General features: G+C 57.7%; 2 protein-coding genes and 1 pseudogene across 5 annotated transcripts; 2 read left to right on the top strand and 1 right to left on the bottom strand.

Moving 5' to 3' along the window:
• The first annotated feature begins 1,096 nt into the window (after nucleotides 1-1,096).
• Mbd3 (methyl-CpG binding domain protein 3) lies at nucleotides 1,097-8,648 on the top strand. 4 transcript variants are annotated; one of them, XM_057772645.1, is made up of 7 exons: nucleotides 1,097-1,449; nucleotides 5,692-5,851; nucleotides 5,999-6,220; nucleotides 6,621-6,711; nucleotides 7,118-7,295; nucleotides 7,939-8,124; nucleotides 8,204-8,648. In XM_057772645.1, exons 1-6 carry the CDS (start codon nucleotides 1,340-1,342, stop codon nucleotides 8,117-8,119), a joined length of 942 nt encoding a protein of 313 aa, XP_057628628.1. In that variant the 5' UTR covers nucleotides 1,097-1,339; the 3' UTR covers nucleotides 8,120-8,124; nucleotides 8,204-8,648. The 4 variants fall into 4 exon arrangements, with proteins under 4 accessions (XP_057628628.1, XP_057628629.1, XP_057628627.1 ...); XM_057772646.1 differs by having other exon boundaries at nucleotides 1,103-1,353; nucleotides 6,083-6,220; XM_057772644.1 differs by having other exon boundaries at nucleotides 1,189-1,353.
• On the bottom strand, nucleotides 3,193-3,868 carry LOC130876194 (40S ribosomal protein S13-like; annotated as a pseudogene).
• Nucleotides 8,649-12,912: 4,264 nt separating the features above from the next.
• Mex3d (mex-3 RNA binding family member D) lies at nucleotides 12,913-19,192 on the top strand. Its single transcript, XM_057772076.1, has 2 exons — nucleotides 12,913-13,973; nucleotides 17,786-19,192. The coding sequence occupies exons 1-2, from the start codon at nucleotides 13,157-13,159 to the stop codon at nucleotides 19,177-19,179; spliced, it is 2,211 nt and encodes a 736-aa protein (XP_057628059.1). The 5' UTR covers nucleotides 12,913-13,156; the 3' UTR covers nucleotides 19,180-19,192.
• The last annotated feature ends 2,060 nt before the right edge of the window (nucleotides 19,193-21,252 follow it).

The raw sequence follows: 21,252 nt of genomic DNA, 5'->3' as shown, positions 1-21,252 counted from the left end.
GAGCAAATCTTTAATAAAAACAACCCACCTAGGCCTGGTGATGCAGGCCTGGCATCCTGGCTGTGCAGGATGCTCAAGCAGGGGGACTGGAGTTAAAGCCAGCTTGAGTGACCTTTGACTTCAGGGGTGGTCAAGCTGTGTCTTTCAAGCTTGGAAGGCTGAGGTACAATGGGGGGAGAGCCTGTCCCAAACCAGGCTGGGGTGCGGCCCAGGAAAACTCCAGGCTGGGGAGGGGACGAGGCTCTGAGTGTGGTGGCACACACCTGCCATCCCAAGGTCTGTACGGTTGGAAACTGGGCTACTTAAGACGCCTTATTAGTTTAAAATAAAATGCAGGGGGCAGTAACCTGCTTGCCACGCAAACATGAGAACATTGTCAGCACCCACAGAAAGCCCAGCAGGGAACCTCCCTGGCCAGCCAATTTAGGCAAACGGTGAGCTACAGGTTGAGAGACTCGCCTGGAAAAATCAGATGGTTCTGGACAGGCAAAGTACAATTATTTTTTGAGACAGGGTCTATCTGTCCTGGAACTCACTATGTAGGCCAGGCTAGCCTCAGACTCGCACAGATTGGCCTGACTCTGTTTCCCGAGGGCTGGGATTAAAAGGTGTTCGCTAGCACCGCCCGGCAAGAACAGGAGTCTGGTGTGGTGGTGCTCGCCTGTCAACCAAACAGTGTAGAGGCTCGGGCAGGAGCCGCAAGGTAAGCAGGACTGGATTGGAGTTGTACCAGATCACAGTCACAATGGCCAGGAGACAGATGGGAGTCCCGCCAAATGCACACTGCGCAGGTGCAGGCGAGCGCGACCCCAGGACAACCCGCCTGGCGGAAACGATTGCAGCATGGTAGGGACCAGGTGCAGGACGCTTAAGGCGTTCAGAGCGCAAGCGCGGTTGCGGTCCCGCCTTCGTCACGCTGATTGGCTGCCCCCGCCGATTGGTCTTGTCGCCACGGGGCGTGTCCTGCCAATGCGGCTGGGCGGGGCGCGGAGGGGCCCGGGCTGATCCCATTGGCCTCACCGCCGCGGGGCCGGCCTTGCGAGCGCGTGGGGGCGGGGCCGAGGCTGCGGCTGCGCAGACGCGCCCCACGCGCGGGCGGGTGGGCGGAGCGGCCCCCCTAGCGGGGGCTGGGAAGCACGGGGAGGGGGCCGAGCGGGTGGCAAAGCCGGCGCGCGCCCGGCTGGGGGCGGAGGGCGGAGGCCCGCGGGTCGGAACAGCCGCGGCGAGCGGCGGTGCCGGCGGAGGGAACCGAGGCGGCGACGAGCCTGGGGGTCGCGACTTGCAGCGGCGGCGGCATCGGCGACGGCGGGCCCGGAGGCGGGCGGAGAGCCGGGGCGCGATGGAGCGGAAGAGGTGGGAGTGCCCGGCGCTCCCGCAGGGCTGGGAAAGGGAAGAAGTGCCCAGGAGGTCGGGGCTGTCGGCCGGCCACAGGGATGTCTTTTACTATAGGTGAATGAGCGCGCCGGCCGCGCAGGGCCCCAACGGGCGCCTCCCAGCGGCCTCTGCGGCGGCCTGGGCGCCCCTACTGCGGGTCGCGGTCTGGGCCGGGCGACGTGCGTGCGAGAGTGCGTCCTACGTGCTAGATGTGGCCAGTGCGCACGCGCCAGCCGGGGCTCGACGCTCAGTGCGCGTGCGTCAGACCCAGCGCCTGCCCTCCTGCTCGTGAGGGCCTCTTCGCGCTGCTGTCACTCAGCGCGTGTGCGCCACGCGGGGCTTTCACTGGCCCAGTACGCGTGCGCACCGCCCGCGACTGCAGCCTCGCGGCTTCGCGCCCTCCTGTGGCGCGAGCTTTTGTCCTCTGCGGAGTCCGGGACCGTGCACGCCGGGCTAGGGGCGCCCGGCCTTGGCCAGACGCCGCTGGGAAGCAGGGGTGGGAGGGGGCTGGGCTGACCCTTTGACCCTTGAGGGGAATTCGCGGGGACCATAGCGGGGTTCCGGGGAGCAGGGCGAACTGCTCCAGGTGGCCTGATTCCCCTCGGCTATGTATTTTTGCCTTTTTTTTCTTTCTAAATGCCATTTTTGTGGTTTTTCTAAAGCCGTCTCTTACTCGTACCCCCAGAAGTGACATCTGCCATAGTGATTTTTGAGTACTGTGAACATTTAGCCTTTGTTGCTTTTGTGTCCAAGACTTTTTTTTTTTTTTTTTTTTTGATGCAGTGTCTAGGTAGTAGTCTACGGAAACCAGGCTGCTTTGCAACCCTCAGGGAGGGCAATGCCAGTTGTCCCAATTGCAGCCGAGCAACCTGCACCTGCTGTTGTCTTCCCTCGGCTTTTTTTTCTTTTCTTTTTCTTTTTTTTCTGCGGTAGTGGGCATAGAACCCTGGGCCTCGGGCATGCAACTGCCCCCTTCCCCCATTTCAGTCAGGATTGTATGGGTGCTTTGTGCGGAGACTCGGCTGGCCCCTTGCTGTTGTACAGTCACGGGTTTAGGTAATAGATAAGGTTGGAGCCAGAACCAACTCAGGTTCCCTTTGGGTTGAAATGAAGAAGGCCCTTGGTTCACAAAGGTCTGAGGGGGGCTGAAAATGGTGTCTCCAGGTCACATGTGCATGCGGCCCCGCCCCCTTCTCCCTGACTTGCCCAGCCTTGTTGGAGCTTCCTAAATCTTGTTAACCCCGGGGGTTCTGTCTTCTGGAGTCCTTAAGCCATGATCTCAAGTCTGCTACCTTCTTCCTGGAGCACACAAGATTCTCCTCAGCCTGCGAGAGCTGAGCTGTCACCACCTCTGTCTAAAGCCCAGAGTGGTGAGAAACATAACTGGTGTTTGTTGGGGCCTGTGGCCCTCCTCTTGTCCCCAGGCTGTAGTTATCCTCCTTGTCTCGTCCTCCTTTACCCCAGGATAGCTACAAATGTCGTCCAACTCATTTGTGCATGGCATCACTGTCACGATTCTGTCCGGTTCCATGTGAACTCTTAGGCCTGGAACCCTGTCCTGGTGTTACTGCAGGTCCACACTGCCTGCTGAGGGCAAGCTCGAGCTGTCAATAGACTTCTGTGTTGGGATCTGCAGAGCCACGCTCAGAAAGGAACAGTACCCACATGGGAGGTCGCTGCCACAGCCATTCTTACTTGAGTTTCTTTTGTATTTTTTGAGACAGGATCTTGCTGTGTAGCTCAGACTGGCCTGGAACTTGGGGACCCTCCTTCCTCAACCTCAAATGAGTGGCATGTGCCACCCTGCCTGGTTTGTTGATATGTTTCGACCTGTATGCCAGATTCGCTCATTAAGAGGCAGTGGGCTTTTAGCATGCTCAGACAGGTGGGGTCACCATCAAATATGATTTTGGAACATTTATCATTTTATTTATTTATTTGTTTTTATTCAAAGTGATTTTATTGCTCGTGTATACAAGGGAATTGATGCCACCAAAGCAGAGGCTGTGGAGGACTCATGTTTCCAGTTGGGTGGGAGGACCGCTTGGTCTTATGGTAACGAGCCAGCCGGTGAATTCTGCTATCAGAATCAGCGGAAGTTAGCATCCTTATCCTTTCTGTTCCTCTCAAGATGCTTTCGGACAGCGACTGCCTTCTTAATCAAATGGTAGAGATCCTCAGGGAGATCAGGGGCAAGGCCTTTGGATTTAAGGATTCTTAAGATTTTATTACCAGTCACAAAACGGACCTGGGCCACACCGTGCGAGTCCCTCAAGATCACACCTATCTGGGAGGGAGGGAGGCCTTTCTTGGCCAGTTTGTAAATCTGTTCCTTCAGGTCGTCAGATGTCAGCTTCAGCCACGTGGGGACGCTGCTGCAGTAGGGTACCGCCCACTGGGACAGGCCCTTCCTGGGAGCGTGCATGCGACCCATGATGGTGGAGGTCTGGCATCAAAGAGAGAACGAGGGAGGAAACTCCCGGAACATTTATCATTTTAAAATGAGTACAGTCAGGAGGATCAGGAAGCCTTCGCCTTACACTACCCTGTGCTCCCTCCCACCCCTTAAGCAGCTGCCAGTCAAAGTCCTGAGCCTGGCTAGGGTCCACAGGGTTGGATCTGAAGCTTGGGACATCATGTGGGCTCAGTGCTAGCTAGCCCAGTGGTTTTGGGATTCCAGGCAGTATGGGCTAGGATGCCTCATGCTGGGATTTGCAGACTGGTGACATGCCAAGCCGCCGGTCAGCTGTTGCTGCGATTTCCTCACACTGGGGAATCTCTCCTGGCAGAGGATTCCGAGGGCTCTAGGATCCTGAGTATACCTGGGGCATTGTCTGTCTGGGCAGGACAGTCACATGCACGAGGTTCCCAGCAGACAACACTATCTGAGCTATAAAGAGTTACAATGATTGCCAGTGAAATGTAGCAATTGCCTGAGTGCCAGACCTACCAGAGGCTCCCTGCAGCTGCGGGGCTGAGACTGGTTGGACCCAGAGCTGCGCACACGCTAGTGCACTGGTGCACGCTCACCACTGTGCCACAGCCAGCCTGTCAACATTTCTGACTTTACTGATAACAAAGATTATGCAACTGTAAGACCAATCCCAGAACATTTCCAGACCTAACAAATCTACTTGTTCTGGAACGTTCCCTATCCATGGGTTACCCCACATGGTGTGGCCTTTTATGCCTAAGTATGATGTCCTCAGGGCTCCTGCATATTGTATGTCAAAGCTTTGCTCCTTTTCCTGGCTGAGTAATGCTCCAGCATGCGGTGAGCTATGCATCTGGGACTACACAGGCTGCCCCCATCTTCTGACTCTGTGAGTGTTTAGCACGGGGTTGGGTGGGATGGGATCCAATTTCCAGAAGACACAGAATTTAGCTGGGGCAGTTAGGGGTTGTCAGACCTACCCCTGTCCTGTGTGCATGGGCTCAAGAGAAAGTGCCATTTCCACACTTGGGAGTTGAAGGCAGCAAGTTCAAGGCTAGTCTGAAGTACATAAGACCCTGTCTTAAAACCAATCAAAAAAAGCTGGGGTTCACTCAGTGTAGTCCTGAAGTCGTGGGTCCTACCTCCAGCAACAGGCGATGGCCACTCAGGAGCTGGAAGCAGCAGGATCAGGAATTCTTGGCTATATACTGAGTTTTGAGGCCATACAACCCTGTATTGGTGATTTCTAGGGAGCAAGAACTGGTTTCTGGCCTGGGCAGCTCCAATCCCTCATAGGGAGCCTTTGGGCTTTATCACTTGTATTAGCTCAAGGCCCGACTTCTTAGGGCTGTTCTTTCTTTTTTTTTTTTTTAATATTTATTTATTTTTAATTTTTTTTTATATATTTTTTTCTTTTTTTTTTTTTTTTTTTTGGTTTTTCGAGACAGGGTTTCTCTGTGGTTTTGGAGCCTGTCCTGGAACTAGCTCTGTAGACCAGGCTGGTCTCGAACTCACAGAGATCCGCCTGCCTCTGCCTCCCCAGTGCTGGGATTAAAGGCGTGCGCCACCACCGCCCGGCTTTATTTATTTATTATGTATACAATATCCTGTCTGTGTGTATGCCTGCAGGCCAGAAGAGGGCACCAGACTCCATTAGAGATGGTTGTGAGCCACCATGTGGTTGCTGGGAATTGAACTCAGGACCTTTGGAAGAGCAGGCAATGCTCTTAACCTCTGAGCCATCTCTCCAGCCCCTTAGGGCTGTTCTTATTGCTTGCTTTCCTCAAGACCTCTTAAAACCCTGAAGCATGGTGAACACTCCCTCCCAAGGGTGGTGGGTAGAGGGTGGGTCCCGCTCTGGCTGATCAACCTCCCTCCCGCAGCCCCAGCGGGAAGAAGTTCCGCAGCAAGCCACAGCTGGCACGCTACCTGGGCGGCTCCATGGACCTCAGCACCTTCGACTTCCGCACGGGAAAAATGCTGATGAATAAGATGAATAAGAGCCGCCAGCGCGTGCGCTACGACTCCTCCAACCAGGTCAAGGTGAGGACGGTGACGTCGGCGGGGGCGGGCCCCCGGGTTAGCCACCGTCGCCATCGAGTCAGTACCTCCACTGGCAGAAGCATGGCGCGCATTTGGTTTGGTGGGTGGGAGATCTGCCCGCCTGATCGCCCACCTAACACCATTCAGGCTCTGGCTAAACGCCTCCCTGCCCCCTCCAACCCTCCATGGACCCTGGTCGGAGCGGCCCGCTGCAGAGTCTTCTCCCCCCAGGGCAAGCCTGACCTGAACACCGCACTGCCTGTACGGCAGACTGCATCCATCTTCAAGCAACCGGTGACAAAGATCACTAACCACCCCAGCAACAAAGTGAAGAGCGACCCACAGAAGGCGGTGGACCAGCCGAGGCAGGTGAGACTCACCTTTGTAGGAAACCTCGAGTTTTCGTACTAAAGCTCCTCCTTTAGGGGTGGAGGGAGCCAATGTTGAGTGAGATAGGCAAGCGCCCTGCCCCAGAGCTGCAACCCCGGCTTCTAGATCGTTGTATTTACTCTTTAGAGAGACCGACGGGCTAAGCATGGCTGCCCACACCCTTAGCCCAACACTTGAGAGTCTACATTTTAGGGCCGGCAAGAAAGCCTCTTTTAAAAAGACAAAACAAAACAGCATAATAAAAGCCAAGGCTCCTCTCTGTTTTTCAGGCCTATTTGTAAACATCCCTAGGGCCCCTGAAGGCTGGTCTGGATGGGTGGGGTCACAGGCAGGGCTCCGCCTACCTCTGCTTCCTGTAACCTTGCCTCTCTCCCTAAAGCTGTTCTGGGAGAAGAAACTGAGCGGCTTGAGCGCCTTTGACATCGCGGAGGAGCTTGTCAGAACCATGGACCTGCCCAAGGGCCTGCAGGGTGAGCTGGGGCGGGTAGCCGCTGCCCTCTGGACATTGATAAAATGGGTGGGTGCCCTGGTGGGGTTTTTTGTTTTTTTAAAGATTGTGTGCGTGCCTGTGCGGGTTTATTTGCACCACATGCATGCACGTAATAACGGAGGCCTGAAGGCATCAGATACCCGGCGACTGGAGTTGGTGTGTTGTGAGCACTGATGTGGGTGCTGGGAAGTACTCCCGGGTCCTCTGGAATAATAGTAAGCACTGTGTGCTAGCCATCCCTCTAGACTCTGTGGGACCCTGGCATGCCTCAGGCTCAGAAGCCTTTGCCTGGGGATACAGGCTTTGGTGGGGCCTCTGGATTGCCTTCTTGTCTTCTGACAGAGGCTAGCCTGTGAGGTGATCCTGCCCACACTGTCCTTCCGCAGGGGTGGGCCCGGGCTGCACAGATGAAACGCTGCTGTCCGCCATCGCCAGTGCGCTGCACACCAGCACCCTGCCCATCACAGGCCAGCTCTCTGCAGCCGTGGAGAAGAATCCTGGTGTGTGGCTAAACACTGCGCAGCCACTGTGCAAAGCTTTCATGGTGACTGATGACGACATCAGGTAACTGGTGGCCCTTACACCACCACCCCCAATTTTCAGTTAGTCATGGCGGGGATGCAGGGCAGACCAGCAACTTCCTGGGTTCTCAGGAATGTGCTAGAATGGCTGGGGTCAGGTGGGACCGGGGGAAAAACAGTGAGGTTTAATCTTGGCTCAGTAACCATGACTACCACAGGCCTGGGAGAATCAAGAAACTGACAAGCTGGGTGGGGCGGGGCTGGACCTGAGTACAACCCTCAGGAAGGGTCCGAGGCTTGGCTGGTAATGGCCAGGGAAGTGGAGGACTTTACGTGGCTTTGATCCTCTGGGATAGGACTTCAGGACAAGAGGCCCTGGACCTTGAAGAGCTGGCCTGGGTTTCCTGCCTCACACCAGGGTGGGTCAGGACAGACAGGGACAAGAGCAGGACCCTGTGGAACTAGATTCGGGTCCCATAGTGGCTCCAAGGTCCAGCACTTGCCACTCTGTGGACGTGGGCCTGCAGCTGACTGTAGCCTGTGGCTTCCACATAGCTTGGATGTGAGAAGCTGAAAATGTTAGACCAACTATGGCTTGAGCTGATGGGGAAGCTGTGTGGAGTTTCTGGAAGGGTTGGTGGTGGCACGCCTGTGCCCGTGTGCCCTGTCAGAGTGTGTGTCCCCAGGAAGCAAGAGGAGCTGGTGCAGCAGGTGCGCAAACGCCTAGAGGAGGCGCTGATGGCCGACATGCTGGCCCACGTGGAGGAGCTGGCCCGTGACGGGGATGCACCACTGGACAAGGCCTGCACTGAGGACGACGAAGATGAAGATGAGGAAGATGACGAACCAGAGCCTGAGCGTGTCTAGCGCAGGTGGTGCAGGACAGGGTGATAGGGTGCCGGCCCCGTTCCCTAGTCAGACTGCTAATGACTTCCCTTCTGCCGTTTCCAGATGTCCTGGCCAAGTTCAGGTTGCAGACTTCCCTCAGCCTTGCCTGGACCTGGTGGAGGCCAAGCCAGCAGGCAGCAAGCCTCCATCTTCTTCCCAGGCCTTTCCAGCTGCCGGGTCTCAGTGCAGGGAGCCCCTGTGGGCCTTGGACTCATTTGCCCCTGTGCTTCCTGGCGATAAACCCCACACTGAAAACTGAAGGTCGGAGCCCCACTTGGGAGGTCGCCTCATTGTTACCTTCCTGTATCCTCACCATAGGAACAGGCCCTGCTTGGCACCAAGGACACCAAGGAGCTACAAGCTTTGTTGGGCACTGGAGGGAGGTTTTGGTTCCTGCCTTTCAGTGTTGGGCCAGGGTCTAGGCTGCTGCCAATCTTGGGTTGCTCAGCCTCCCCGAGCTGAGGGCCAGCAAACAGCCAGGAACTCGGTTTCCTTCAATAAACCTATGGTAGGAACTTCTTAGCCTCTGACCTCTCACTCTGCGAGCCACAGCTCCACCGAGCCCACAGTGCCCACTGCTGAAGCCATGGGACTCACCTGCTTCTGAGCCTGTGGGGTCACCCATCAGACCCTTCAGCGGTTCTGCAGAGCTCACCAGGGTCTCCTCCGGGCTGGACAGAGCCCAAGGCTAGAGCTGGTGCCTCTGCCTGTCCTCACCCACAAGGACCACCCTTCCTGTCACTGGGTTGTACCAGGGCAGCCTCCTCCAACAAAGTTGCCACTCTTGTGTGGGTCAAACTGTAGACAGCTCTGGGTTCTCTGGTGCTGACTGTAGTGACCTGTGCCACCCCAGAGGACCCAGGGTTTGTTAAGTTCCCTCCGAGACAGGGACTAGTGACCCCAGCATCTGTGGGTGGGATGAAAGTGTGGCTTCCCCGAGGCTCCATCCTATAGAGCCCACTGACCTGGGGTAGACAACTCTGGAATGCCATCACCCTGCTGCCCCACCAATGAGAGGACTCCCATCTTACCCTCTACTGTGAGACCTGCTTTCCTTGGGCAGCTCTGCATCCTTCAGATAGGACCAGTCCTGCCCTGGTGACACTGTTCCCCCACAGGACCTTCCTTCCACACAGCCGCCCAAAGAAAGGCACCGTGTCTAGGCTCTAAGTCACCTGTTGGTGGCCCCAACAGGCCAAGAGACGGTACAACCTCTGGTGGGACACCCTGTGGTGGGTTTGGGGCTAAAGGCCCTCAGGTCCCACGAGAGAAGGAATGGCTCCCTGCTCCTAATCTGCAACGCGGTTGAAGGCTGATCTAGTGACTAGCTGGTTCAGGGCACCTCACTGTCCCAGGAGGTGGGGATGGAGTCTGCACCCGAGCAGGTGCATGGGGCACCCTCCAGTCCTTCCCAACTGCACAAGCCATGTGCTGGGAGCTGTGGGGGAAGGGTCATGTGATACGGCCTCTCGTGATGATGGGATATTGTGGGGCTACATGGAGGTAGTTAAGTATCTGGTCCTGGGGTTGGAAACCATGGCACCATGCTGATCAGAGGGGAGAGATCCTCAGCACTGATTCCTGCAGCCATTTTCAAAAGAATCAAAGGACTCTCCAAATTTAGCTTTACTATTATATGTGAAGCCTGAAGTGCCAAGAGCACTCATACGCTCGGAGCCTTGTGTGCTGGCTTCAGCATGGTGTCCTGCAGGGTCACACACCTTTAATTCCAGGGCACTGGGGTGAAGGCCGAAGGACTGTATGTGTGCTGTGTACATAGAGGCCAGGAGAGGGCGCCAGGACTCTAGGACCGGAGTTCAGATGGTTGTGAGCCTCTGTGGGTGCAGGGAATTGAACCTGAGTCTACTGGAAAAGCAGCCATTGTTGAGTTAAGAACCATCATCTCGCCGGGCGGTGGTGGCGCACGCCTTTAATCCCAGCACTCGGGAGGCAGAGGCAGGCGGATCTCTGTGAGTTCGAGGCCAGCCTGGTCTACAAGAGCTAGTTCCAGGACAGGCACCAAAGCAACAGAGAAACCCTGTCTCGAAAAACCAAAAAAAAAAAAAAAAAAAAACCATCATCTCTCCATCTATAGTTCTTAATTTGGAGATGGGGCAGGGAACCTAGGGCTAAGGGCGTGAGGGGATGTGCTCTCCAGCTGAGACCACCAACCCCCCAGCCAAGTGCCCAAGCCGGAAGTGCCCAGTTTAGTCAGTGTGTTATTTTACTTTATTGGTTTGTTTGTATGTTGTTCATGCACCCCCCCACACACACACTCACTGGTGTGCACCTGCATGCAGGTGGCTAGCAGCATTCTGGGGTCGTTCCTCGGGTCTCGTCCATCAGATCACTCTCAGGGGCAGGGCCCACACCTTCAAGTACTTCAGACCCGTGAACACGATCCCACTCCTGGAGTCACTCACACTCCAAACAAACCCCACACTTCAGCCCCACACTGTCCCTTTCTGCCAGCGCTGGGAGCCAGGGCTCCCTGCACACCTGGCGAGGGCCCAGCTAGTGTCTTGCTGTGATGTTTGTAGACAATCTCACTCTAGACCAGGCAGTCTGGAACTCTGAGAGATCCCCTGCCCTCCCTCCCGAGTGCCAGGACTAAAGATAAGCCACCACACACTCAGTTCACGCTTCAATTTTTTAACTTAAAAAAATGTGTACTTGCCTGAATTTGTCTTTGCATCATAAGCCATCAGGAGCCCACAGAGACGGAGGTCTGACAAGGGCGTTGGATCCCTAGAAATGGAATTACATGCAGTTGTGAGCTGCTATGTGGGTGCTGGGATCACAAGCACACTGTGGTAATCTGAAGTCGCTTTTGTGTTGTCTCCTCGGCCCCTCTCCCCAATCTCTTGATTGAGGCGTCCCTGGACTCCTGGCATTGTGTCCTCAGAACAAACTATGACACTCTGACTCTTCAGGCTCTCCCCCGCTGCTCACCTCCCTTCCCAGAACTTTCTTTCCTCCGTGCTCCATCAGCCCAGATCCAAAGCCCTGGGGGGAGGGCAGAGGTGACCCGCTTGACTGCCAGCATCCCAACGCAGCCTCTGGCTTTGAACACCTGCCAAAGCTGCTGGAAGTTTCTGCCAAGGGAAGAAGCTACAAGGCCAGTAGCTGAGCCCTGGGCGGGGGTGGGGGTACACATCAGCATTAGGAAAAAAATTAGTGCTCCCCCCCCACAAGGCAGGGTTTCTCTGTGTAGCCCAGGCTGTCCTGGAACTCACAGAGACCCACCTCCCTCTGCCTCCTGAGTCTGAGTGCTGGGATTAGAGGTGTGCACCACCACTGCAGCCCAACTTTGATTTCTTAATGTTATTGTTGTTGTCTTTAAATAGGATGTCACTGTGTAGCCCTGGCTGGCCTGGCATTTAAAGGTGCCAGCTTTTTTTTTCACCCTGCCAGCTCTTGATCAAGAGTGAGGTGACATCTGGGCAGGAGACAACACGCTGGAGGTACCAAGATACTCCTCAGGGCTGCAACCTGCACTGTGTTCATGATGGTTATACAAGTAACCGAAAGCCATAGACAGGATAACACACACACAAACAGAGGAGGCCCTGTTGTGGCTGAGGCAGCTGAGGAGCAGGGACAGCCTATGCCCAGAGACACCATGCAACTGGCCTGAGTTGCAATCAGCCATAGGCAGGGACCCAAGCAAGGTCCATCCTGTTCCTTCAGTTCATCATGAGAAATCACACAGGAACGCCGAGGCGTGTGCACCAGCTGGGGACAGGATTCCCGTCCTCAGAGTCCAGGCCCCTCGGCTAAGAGTGGGTCTCGATGACTGTGGGCACTGGCTGGTGGGAAGCTACTCACCCCAGAAGCCGCCCCCCCCCCATCCAGGGGATGATGTATAAGTCTGGGGGTATACAGTCCCCTCCACCTCCATCCCCAAGGAGGATGAGGTGTTAGGACAGGAGACTTGACTTGGGAAAGGACCCTGAGGGGCTGGCCAGGCACATGGCAAGAGGTGTCCGACCAGGGGCCTGCGCTAGCAGGATACCAGAAGGCAGGGTCATCTAAAGGGTCCCCAGCTCATTAGATGTACTTGGATAGAGGCCCCGGCTCAGGGAAGACCAGCTAGGAGAAGTGCCTGGCAGGCTCGAGAAGGGGACGGCCACACTGTGGAGCAGAGAAAGGTGTCATGACTTTAGGGGTGATATGGGGGACGGGAAACGCTATGGAACCCCAAACGAGAGAAGTCTCTGGGTTCTGGAGGGCAGGGCAGAGACGGAAGAAGGACCTTTGCGCTGACAGAGTGAGGTGCGAGGGAGAAAACACCTTGTGTCCGCGAGGGGCTCACTGCCAGAGGGTCCCTAGAGTCCCCAGGCACAGCGGGAGGGATTCTCTGATTTCGAAGGGCGGGGACCGACTTGGGAAGCTCGACACGAGGAGGAACGCCACACTTTGCGTGCAGAGGAGAGTCCATCTGTATCTTAGAGCGCGCACTAGGAGGAAGGAGGATAGCGAGGCCAGGGGTGATGGGGATGGGAAGCTGGGTGATGGGGAGGGCCCCTGGTGCACACCACCCTCCCCAGACGCCTCGGGACGCAAAGACGAGGCTCCGAGTACCCACGGCTCCGGCGACCCACCTGCGGCGCCACCCGCACGTGTGAGCGCGCTGGGGGGGTGGGGAGGAGGTCGAACACGTGACCTGCGGCCCGGCCCGCGCATGCGCAGCGGCGGTGCCCATTGTTGGCCGCGGTGACGTCGCGGGGCGGGGCCGGGGCGGGGCGGCGGGAGGGCGGAGGGAGGGAGGCACGAGCGTCCCGTGCCACCGCCGCCGCCGCGCCGCCGCAGCCGCCGCCGCCGCTGCCGCCTCGGCCGCCCAGGAGCCGCCGTCAGCCCCGCCACAGCGCCACCGCCCCGCAGCCCCGCGTCCCCGCAGCATCCCCGCGCCGCCGTCCCCGCCCCGCCGCTGGATGCCGGCGGCCGGCGGCCGAGCTCGCAGACGCGGAGGGCGGCGCGGGCGGCGGCGGCGGCGCGGGCCCGAGCGCTAAAGCCATGCCGGGCTCCAGTGGGCAGCCCGACGCGGGCGGGGCGGGAACCAGGACCACCGCCGGCGACCCTGGGCATCCACACCCTGCACTCGCGGGAGCCGAGGATGCCGCGCCCCGGCCGCCACCCGAGCCCGACGATGCGGCCGCTGCGCTGCGCCTGGCGCTGGACCAGCTGTCCGCTCTCGGGCTGGGGGACGCGCGCCCCGGAGATGAGGAGGGGACGGCGACGCGCGGCGCGGACGGGGCGGCGGAGCGCGGAGAGGACGGGCCCGCACCCCCCGACGAGCTCGAGACGGCCGTGGCGCCCCCGGTGACTGGTGAGCCCTCGATGGGCGTGGGACCCTCGATGACCGGTGCACACTCGATGGTCCTCGCACCCTCGGTGACTGGTGCACCCTCAATGGCCCTGGCACCGTCGGTGACCAGTGCACCCTCGATGGCCGTTGGATCCTCTGTGACCTGTGCGCCCTGCATGGCTGTGGCACCCTCGGTGACCGTGGCACCTTCGATGGCACTGACACCCTCGGTGACCGTAGCACCCTCAGTGACTGTGGGACACTCGGTGGCCCTGGCACCCACGATGGCCGTGGCTTCCTCGGTAGCTCCTGGCGGGCTACCTCTTCTGGACCCCGACGTGAGCCCCCGGCCATCTCCCCCAGACGTGTTCGCCAGCTTCGCGCCACACCCGGGCGCCCTGGGTCCCTCGACGTTGCTGGCTGAGCAGTTGAACGTGATCGGCAGTCGCAAGAAGAGCGTGAACATGACCGAGTGTGTGCCTGTGCCCAGCTCGGAGCATGTCGCGGAGATCGTGGGTCGTCAGGGTGAGTGGCTGCCGTCGGAGGGTGGGGGGAGTTGCAGGGTTACTGCTTATCCTCGTTGATAGATGCCAGGGGGGGGGTGTTTGACGGGGGGGGGGAACAGCTCCTACTCATTCTAATCCTGAGTGGATGTGACCAGGAGACCCCGGGACACGCCCCGCGTGGCTTCTGGGTGGGCCTCGGTAGATTCCTTGGCGCCTTTGTTCAAAGCCGCCGGCTGCTGCAGAAGTTGGGCACAGCCCAAGCTGTGGACACTGCCGCCGCCATTGTCTGGGTTCCTGGGGGCAATCACAGTCGATGTGCCATAGCTGGGGACACTTTAAAACACAGCCCCCCCAGAAGTGGCAGCCAGGGCTGGGCGGTGGGTGCTCCACCCCCCACCAGCACCATAGACGTGGGGCGGGGCCAGTTCAGATTTGGTAGCCCAGGGAAGGTGCCCGGAGGGTGAGGAGGGATGTGCAATAGCTTAGAAGGTGCACCCCTCATCTCCTTAGGGGTTCAGACTAGGGTGCTGTAGCCTGAGAAAAGAACTCTAGCCCTAGGCCGTCCCCTGAGCTTGAGAAACTGGGATTTATAGGACCTCCTGGCTGCAGCTCTCCAGTAGGGTGTAGCCCCTTGGAGCCCATCTTGACATACTGACCCCCAGTAGGCCTAGGGTGTAGGAATCCTAGCTACCCAGGATATAGGATATAGGGGTCCCTGCTGCAGCACTGGGGAGCTGGGGAGTGTCTCTGTTGTCCTCCCCATTGTTCTCTTTGTTCCAAAGCCAGGCTGAGATTCGCATGGTGACATCAGGCCAGCCTTTGCTCATTGGCCCTTGAGCTACTGGGGCGGGCAGGAGGGTAGTGGGCAGTGCCTGGCCCTTCACACACCCACAGTAGCCTGCGCCGGGTACCCCCGACTGACATGGGGGTCCACCTGGTTGTAAGAACTTTAGGGTGGGGCTCAGGTATCTCTGGACCCTCTGTAGCCCATGGAGGTCAGCTGTCCCCCTCTAGCGGGTGGGGGCACCTCACGACCTCGTTCCCTAGTTACAGGTGGGTGGGGCAGAGCCAGTGTCTCCTGCCTGCCCCTTTGCTCATTCTTTACCATCCTTTCTGTGCCTGCTGAGAATGGGCTGTGCTGGGCCTGGGGGCTCATGGCTAGAAGTGGCAAAGGCAGGGGTGGGGACGAGTCACCCGGGAAGCCAGCTGTCCCTTTGTGTAGGCAGCCTCTGCCACCCCGGGTTGTCTTCCTCCTGGTGTGTCTCCCTAACCGTACCAGGACCAGCTTCCCAGATTCGTCCAGTGTCTGTAGACTTGTGTAGAAGCCAAGGCTGGTAGTCTTTTGTCCCAGACCTGGCTACCTCCTCTTCCTGGAGGTGGGTCCTCCTTACACAGCTGAGCTAGGGGATCAAATCCAGGGCCTCTGTGTTTAGTCCCTACCTGTAATTGGGACCCAGATTTTGGGATGTCATTAGTGGCCCTGAGTTCACTGCCCGCTGGGGTGCCCCTCCCCCTGACACTAGTGTGTGGTACACAAGTGTGTACTGAGTAAATGGACTCAGACCCCGGGAAGGCATCCTGAATGCCTGAATGTGGAAGGCGATGCCAGCCCCACTCCTCCTGCTCAGTGCCCCATCCTTCTTGCTGTGATAAAACATTGACCAGCAGCAGCCTGAGAGAAAAAGGTTTGCTTTGATCTTCCAGGGAGGGAAGGCAGGCAGGGCCTGGGGCAGTGACCACGGAGATGCCCCCCAGGGCTCTGTCAGCCTGCTTTCTTATTGTACCCAGGACCACCACCCTAGGGGTGGCTCCACCCACCGTGGGCCGGGTCCTCTCCATCCATCATTCATGAAAATGCCCACAGATCACACCCACAGACCAATCTGATCACTGTGGTTGTCGGTTGTGCGTGGTGTCTCCGTGCCCACCCACAGTGTTCTCCGCGGGGCTGGGTCAGGTGCACGCTCTCCCCCTGAGCACGAAAGATGTTCTCGTACTTGTCCCCACACCTGACCAGAGCAACAGGGGCCAAGGTGTCCCCTGGCACCATGCTGTCCATAGCCTCAGTCTTTTCAGATGTAGAATGGGTTGGAGGGTATTTGGGGCTGCGCCCCCAGTCACTCACAGGGTTGGGGGGAGTCCCCTGAACCAGGACCCAGGCCAGTGTTCGTTACTGCAGTCCCAGCTGTTTGTGTGTTTGTAGTTCAGGCTGACCTCCATCTTGGGGCTGTCCTTCCTCAGCCTCAGACTGGTGTGTGCCAGCATGTCCTGCTCCTTGTATCCTCTTGGTACCTAAGGCTACCTACCATCCGGGCCAAGGCATGTGGTCACAGCCAAGGAGTAGCTGCCGACTGGAGTGTGTGTGTGTGTGTATGTGTGTGCATGTGGGGGGGGGTACCCTTTCCTCATTTCCTGCCTCCCCTTCTAGGTTCACATGCCTGTCCCTAGTTGCCACCGTGTCCCTCAGCTGAATCTCACCTCTTTATATAGAACGGTGTATGAGCCAGGCTGTTGTCCCGTAAGCCCCTGGTGTTCAAACACCTGAAGTCGGGGACAGAAGACCCTAGGTAGTGGGGTTCCACCACCACGCCCAGTCCCTTCCTGCCTTCCAGTGTATAAGAGTTGAAGCCATGGCAGCCAGATCAGGGGCAAGCCTGGGGCACTTTGGGGGTCCTATGGAAGAAGACATGTTAGCCAAATAGGGGAAAGAGGCCCTCAACCCCTGGCACTGGAAATGGCAGGAAACTCTGGCCACGCTTGTGAGAGAGGTGTGACTTCCATAGCTGAGACCCCGTTCTGGTGGTCATGGTGCACACTTGCCAGGGCTTGCTGGGCCCACTGCGGCGGCCTGACGCCCCCTGAGGAGCGCCACCCACGGTGTTCCTGCTCCAGCTCCCAGGTGTGCTGCCCCCAGGAGAGTCCCCAGTCTACAACCATAGACAAAGACCTGGACCTTCAGCCAGGCTGTGATGGCGCACACCTTTAATCCCTGCACTCTGTGAGTTCGAGGCCAGCCTGGTCTACGAGAGTTAGTTCCAGGACAGGCTCCAAAGCTACAGAGAAACCCTGTCTCGAAAAAACAAAAAAACAAAACCCCAAACAAGACCCTGGTGTCCCCGGTGGCCTGGGACACTCCCGTCCTCTGCACCTCAGCCCCCACCCCCACACTGCACCTCAGCCCCCACCCCCACACTGGCGTTAGAGGGTCTGGACCTGATGGTTCTCAGGTTAGCTCAGGCTGGCCTCAGACTCACTGTAGAGCCCCGCCCGCCGTGAACTCCTGCCCTCCTCCACTTTAACAGTGCCAGAGATGGGACTGAGTGTCGCCAGGCAGCCTGAGCTGGCCTCGAACTCCTGGCAGTCCTCCTGCCTCAGCCTCTCAGAAGTGTGCCACGGCGTTGCGATTAGCCCAGTGAGGATGGCGGCAGGCTCCTGACGTTACTTCTGAGTCCTGTTATCCTGATTATTGCTTTTCCGCTAAGGCGGGGAGGGACACAGTCAGGCCACAGCTGGCGTGGATTCTGAGGAGGCTACACTCAGTTTCCTTCCTTCCTTCATTCCTGGGGAGCAAATTCAAGACAGTGTGGCAGTCAAAGGCCGAGTGGTGGGAGTTGGTTCTCTTCTTCCACCGTATTGGTCTTGGTGATTGGGGTTCCAGCCTTCAGGCATGGTAGCCGACTCGGCTCTAACCCTGCTGCGGTGCTTGCTCATCTGGCCGATCCTCTGTGCCCAGAGATGGAAATGAGGCTCAGGGTAGGAGGTCTGTGTAGTGTCTATACGATGGGCAGTGTATCCACTCGGGTCCTGGGTCACGTGTCTCTGTCTTCCTAGGATGCAAGATCAAGGCCTTGCGCGCCAAGACCAACACCTACATCAAGACGCCAGTGCGTGGGGAGGAGCCGGTCTTCATTGTGACTGGGCGCAAGGAGGATGTGGAGATGGCCAAGCGGGAGATCCTGTCAGCCGCTGAGCACTTCTCGCTCATCCGAGCCACGCGCAGCAAGGCAGGCGGGCTGTCGGGGGCCACCCCGGGTCCCCCCAACCTGCCCGGCCAGACCACCATCCAGGTGCGCGTGCCTTACCGCGTGGTGGGGCTGGTGGTGGGGCCCAAGGGTGCCACCATTAAACGGATCCAGCAAAGGACGCACACGTACATCGTGACCCCCGGTCGCGACAAGGAGCCAGTGTTTGCAGTGACCGGGATGCCCGAGAACGTGGACCGAGCTCGGGAGGAGATCGAGGCACACATCACGCTGCGCACCGGTGCCTTCACGGACGCGGGGCCCGACAGCGACTTCCACGCCAATGGTACCGACGTGTGTCTGGACCTTCTGGGAGCTGCAGCCAGCCTCTGGGCCAAGGCACCTCACCCGGGACGGAGGCCTTCCGCCGCCACCAGCAGCCTGCGTGGAGATAGTGCCCTGGGCGCAGCCAGCACCCCCGAACCCTTCTACGTGGGCAGCCGTGGAGGGCCGCCCCTGCCGGACCCAAGTCCCAGCAGCCCCTATGGAGGCTCGGGCAATGGGGGCTTCACGTTTGGTGGGGACGGGCCCGGAGCCCCCACGGGGACAGCCACCCCTGAAGATTGTGACTTTGGTTTTGACTTCCTGGCGCTGGACCTGACTGTGCCTGCCACAGCTACCATTTGGGCACCCTTCGAGCGAGCTGCGCCCCTGCCAGCCTTCAGCAGCTGCCCCGCGGTTAACGGGGCACCCGCGCAACCCAACACAGGCGCGCGGCGCAGCAGCAGCGGGGCGGCCACCACACCGCGCCACTCGCCCACGCTGCCCGACCCCGGAGGACTCAGCCTGGAGCTGCCCCTGGCCCGTCGAGGCGTCCCGGATCCAGTAGGTGCTGTGCCCTGGCGACCCCCGCAGAGCGCGCTGCCGCCCTTCTCAGGCAGCACCACCTTCTCCACGGCCCCCTCTCTGCCCAGCCCCGCCCCGGTGTCCTCCACCCTGGACGCCGGAGCCTCAGAGGGCAACCACAAGCCATCTACCACAGCGGCCAACTCCTCCGCGTCCGCAGCAGCCCCGGGTCCACCCGCCGCAGCCTTGGCTCGCGAATGTGTGGTGTGCGCAGAAGGCGAGGCCATGGCCGCCTTGGTCCCCTGCGGCCACAACCTCTTCTGCATGGATTGTGCTGTCCGCATCTGCGGGAAGAGTGAGCCCGAGTGCCCCGCCTGCCGCACGCCGGCCACCCAAGCCATTCATATCTTTTCTTAGTGCACCCCTACTCGACGGGGGGAGGGGGGGCCTGCTTCCCCTAGCGGGAGGGGGGAGAGGTAGGGAGGGAGAGGGGCCCACGCGTGTCACAAACAGCTTTAACTCCAGCAGCAGTCGCGGAGGCCATCGGCTTGCGGCCCAGCAGCAGCGCCTCCGTTCTTGACAAGTGACAGTATTGAGTGAGCCGGTGACAATACAACCGGAGAATCCTGTTTGCACTTTTTAATTAAGACATCCCTCCTTGTTTCCGGGGTGATCTTAAAACAAAACAAAAAAAATAACACGATATTTACAACTCTCACTGGATTTAACAGTGTGGATTCTTGTAGAAACTTCCAGAAAAAGGCAGGTGGCTTTTTCCCCCCCGACACACACTCCCTTTTTTTGGGGCAAATATATACCATTTTGTACATCAGCCACGGGGTGGCCAGAGGAGGGTAAGGGGAGGGTATCAAGGGGTGTCCCATCAACAAATTTGTAACTTTTGTTTTATTGTGTTTTTTTGTTTTGTTTTTTAAATTAAGACTCAGTGTTGCCGTTTTTTGTTGTTGTTTTTTAAAAAAAGTTTTTAAAGTTTTTTTTTATTGTTATTTTTACTTCATACTTCCTGTGTATATGTAGGGAATTTATATTAGATATACGTACTTTATGGAATAAATTTTAAGAACTAAAATATATTTTATTTTAAATAAAGCAACGAACCTTTAATCTTTGACAGCTAAATCACCGATTATATATTTGCTGAACTGATTTAAGGGTTTAAAAAATTGTATCAAGAGTTTTATTTTTGGACTTGACAGCCTTCTTAATAAAGTTGTTTTCCTATATGTAAGCACTGGCGTTCACGTGGTGTGGGAGACGGAGACCCTGAGGATAGGGGTGTCGATCTGTGCTTGGCTCCATTGCCCCCCAGCTGTGAAATCCTGGCTCTCATTCCTGACAGTCTGGAATGAAGAAATGGAGTTGACCAGGTGGTGGTGGCACACCTTTAATCCCAGCACTCCAGAGCAGAGGCAGGTGGCCCACAGAGAGAGTGTTCCAGGACAGCCAGGGCTACACAAAGAAACCTTGTCTCAGAAAACCAATACAACAAAACACTGGTTCTGCGCTGCAAGGAGCACTGGTGCATACCTGGTTCTTTGGTTCCCCCTCCATAACAACAGGTCCCTTTATGAAGGCAAGCTGCCCCTGGGGGCTACCTGCCTGGTGAGGAAATGGGGGACCCACTGTCCACCGGCGCACGCCTTTAATCCCAGCACTCGGGAGGCAGGGGCAGGTGGATCTCTGTGAGTTTGAGGCCAGCCTGGTCTACAAGAGCTAGTTCCAGGACAGGCTCCAGAGCTACAGAGAAACCCTGTCTCGAAAAACAAAAACTAAAACTAAAACAAAAGACAGCTCTTCACACAGCCCATTCCAGCATGGTGGGAACCAGAACACACTGCGCAGCCTGCAGAGTTGCCTGCGCCTGACCAAGTCAAACATGCCCTCTCCCCAACTGTTCCCAGCTTCGGGACCCCAAAGTGCCCCAACTTCTGCCTTCTTCCTGGCTGTATTCCAGCTTTTAGTAACTGATACACAGCAGGAGGCAGGGCCTGCAGGGAAGCTAGGCATGCAGAGGAGGTGGCTGGCTGTCATATAGGTGGCATTCAGAGACACTGCACCTGACACCACCACCACCCCACCTCACCCCACCCCCCGCATCCGAAAGGGAGTCACTCCTGAGGCCCGCATCCTACCCTAGGAGCGAGGAGACTGAGGTGTTTGAATGAAGGCTATCCTTGGCTCTGCCACACACACAAAGATAAATCCCAAGACCTCCCACTAGGACCCTATGTCCTGGAGGTGCTTCCCAGAAGCAGTGAAGAACCTGGGGTTCCCTGGGTGGGCATGGCGAGGTCTCAGGTCTGAGTGTCCTTGGGCTCATCCCCCATACCTTTGGCTTCAGACTTTCCGACTCTTCACTGTTGGCTCCTAATCCTCCGGTCTCAGCCTCCTAAGAGCACTTGGGAGGCAGAGGCAAACAAATCTCTGAGTTTGGGGCCAGCCTGGTCTACAGAGCCAGTTCTAAGCCAG

This window comes from Chionomys nivalis, chromosome 6 (assembly GCF_950005125.1).
Source record: "Chionomys nivalis chromosome 6, mChiNiv1.1, whole genome shotgun sequence".
Taxonomy (NCBI): domain Eukaryota; kingdom Metazoa; phylum Chordata; class Mammalia; order Rodentia; family Cricetidae; genus Chionomys; species Chionomys nivalis.
This window is presented reverse-complemented; position numbering and strand designations above follow the sequence as displayed.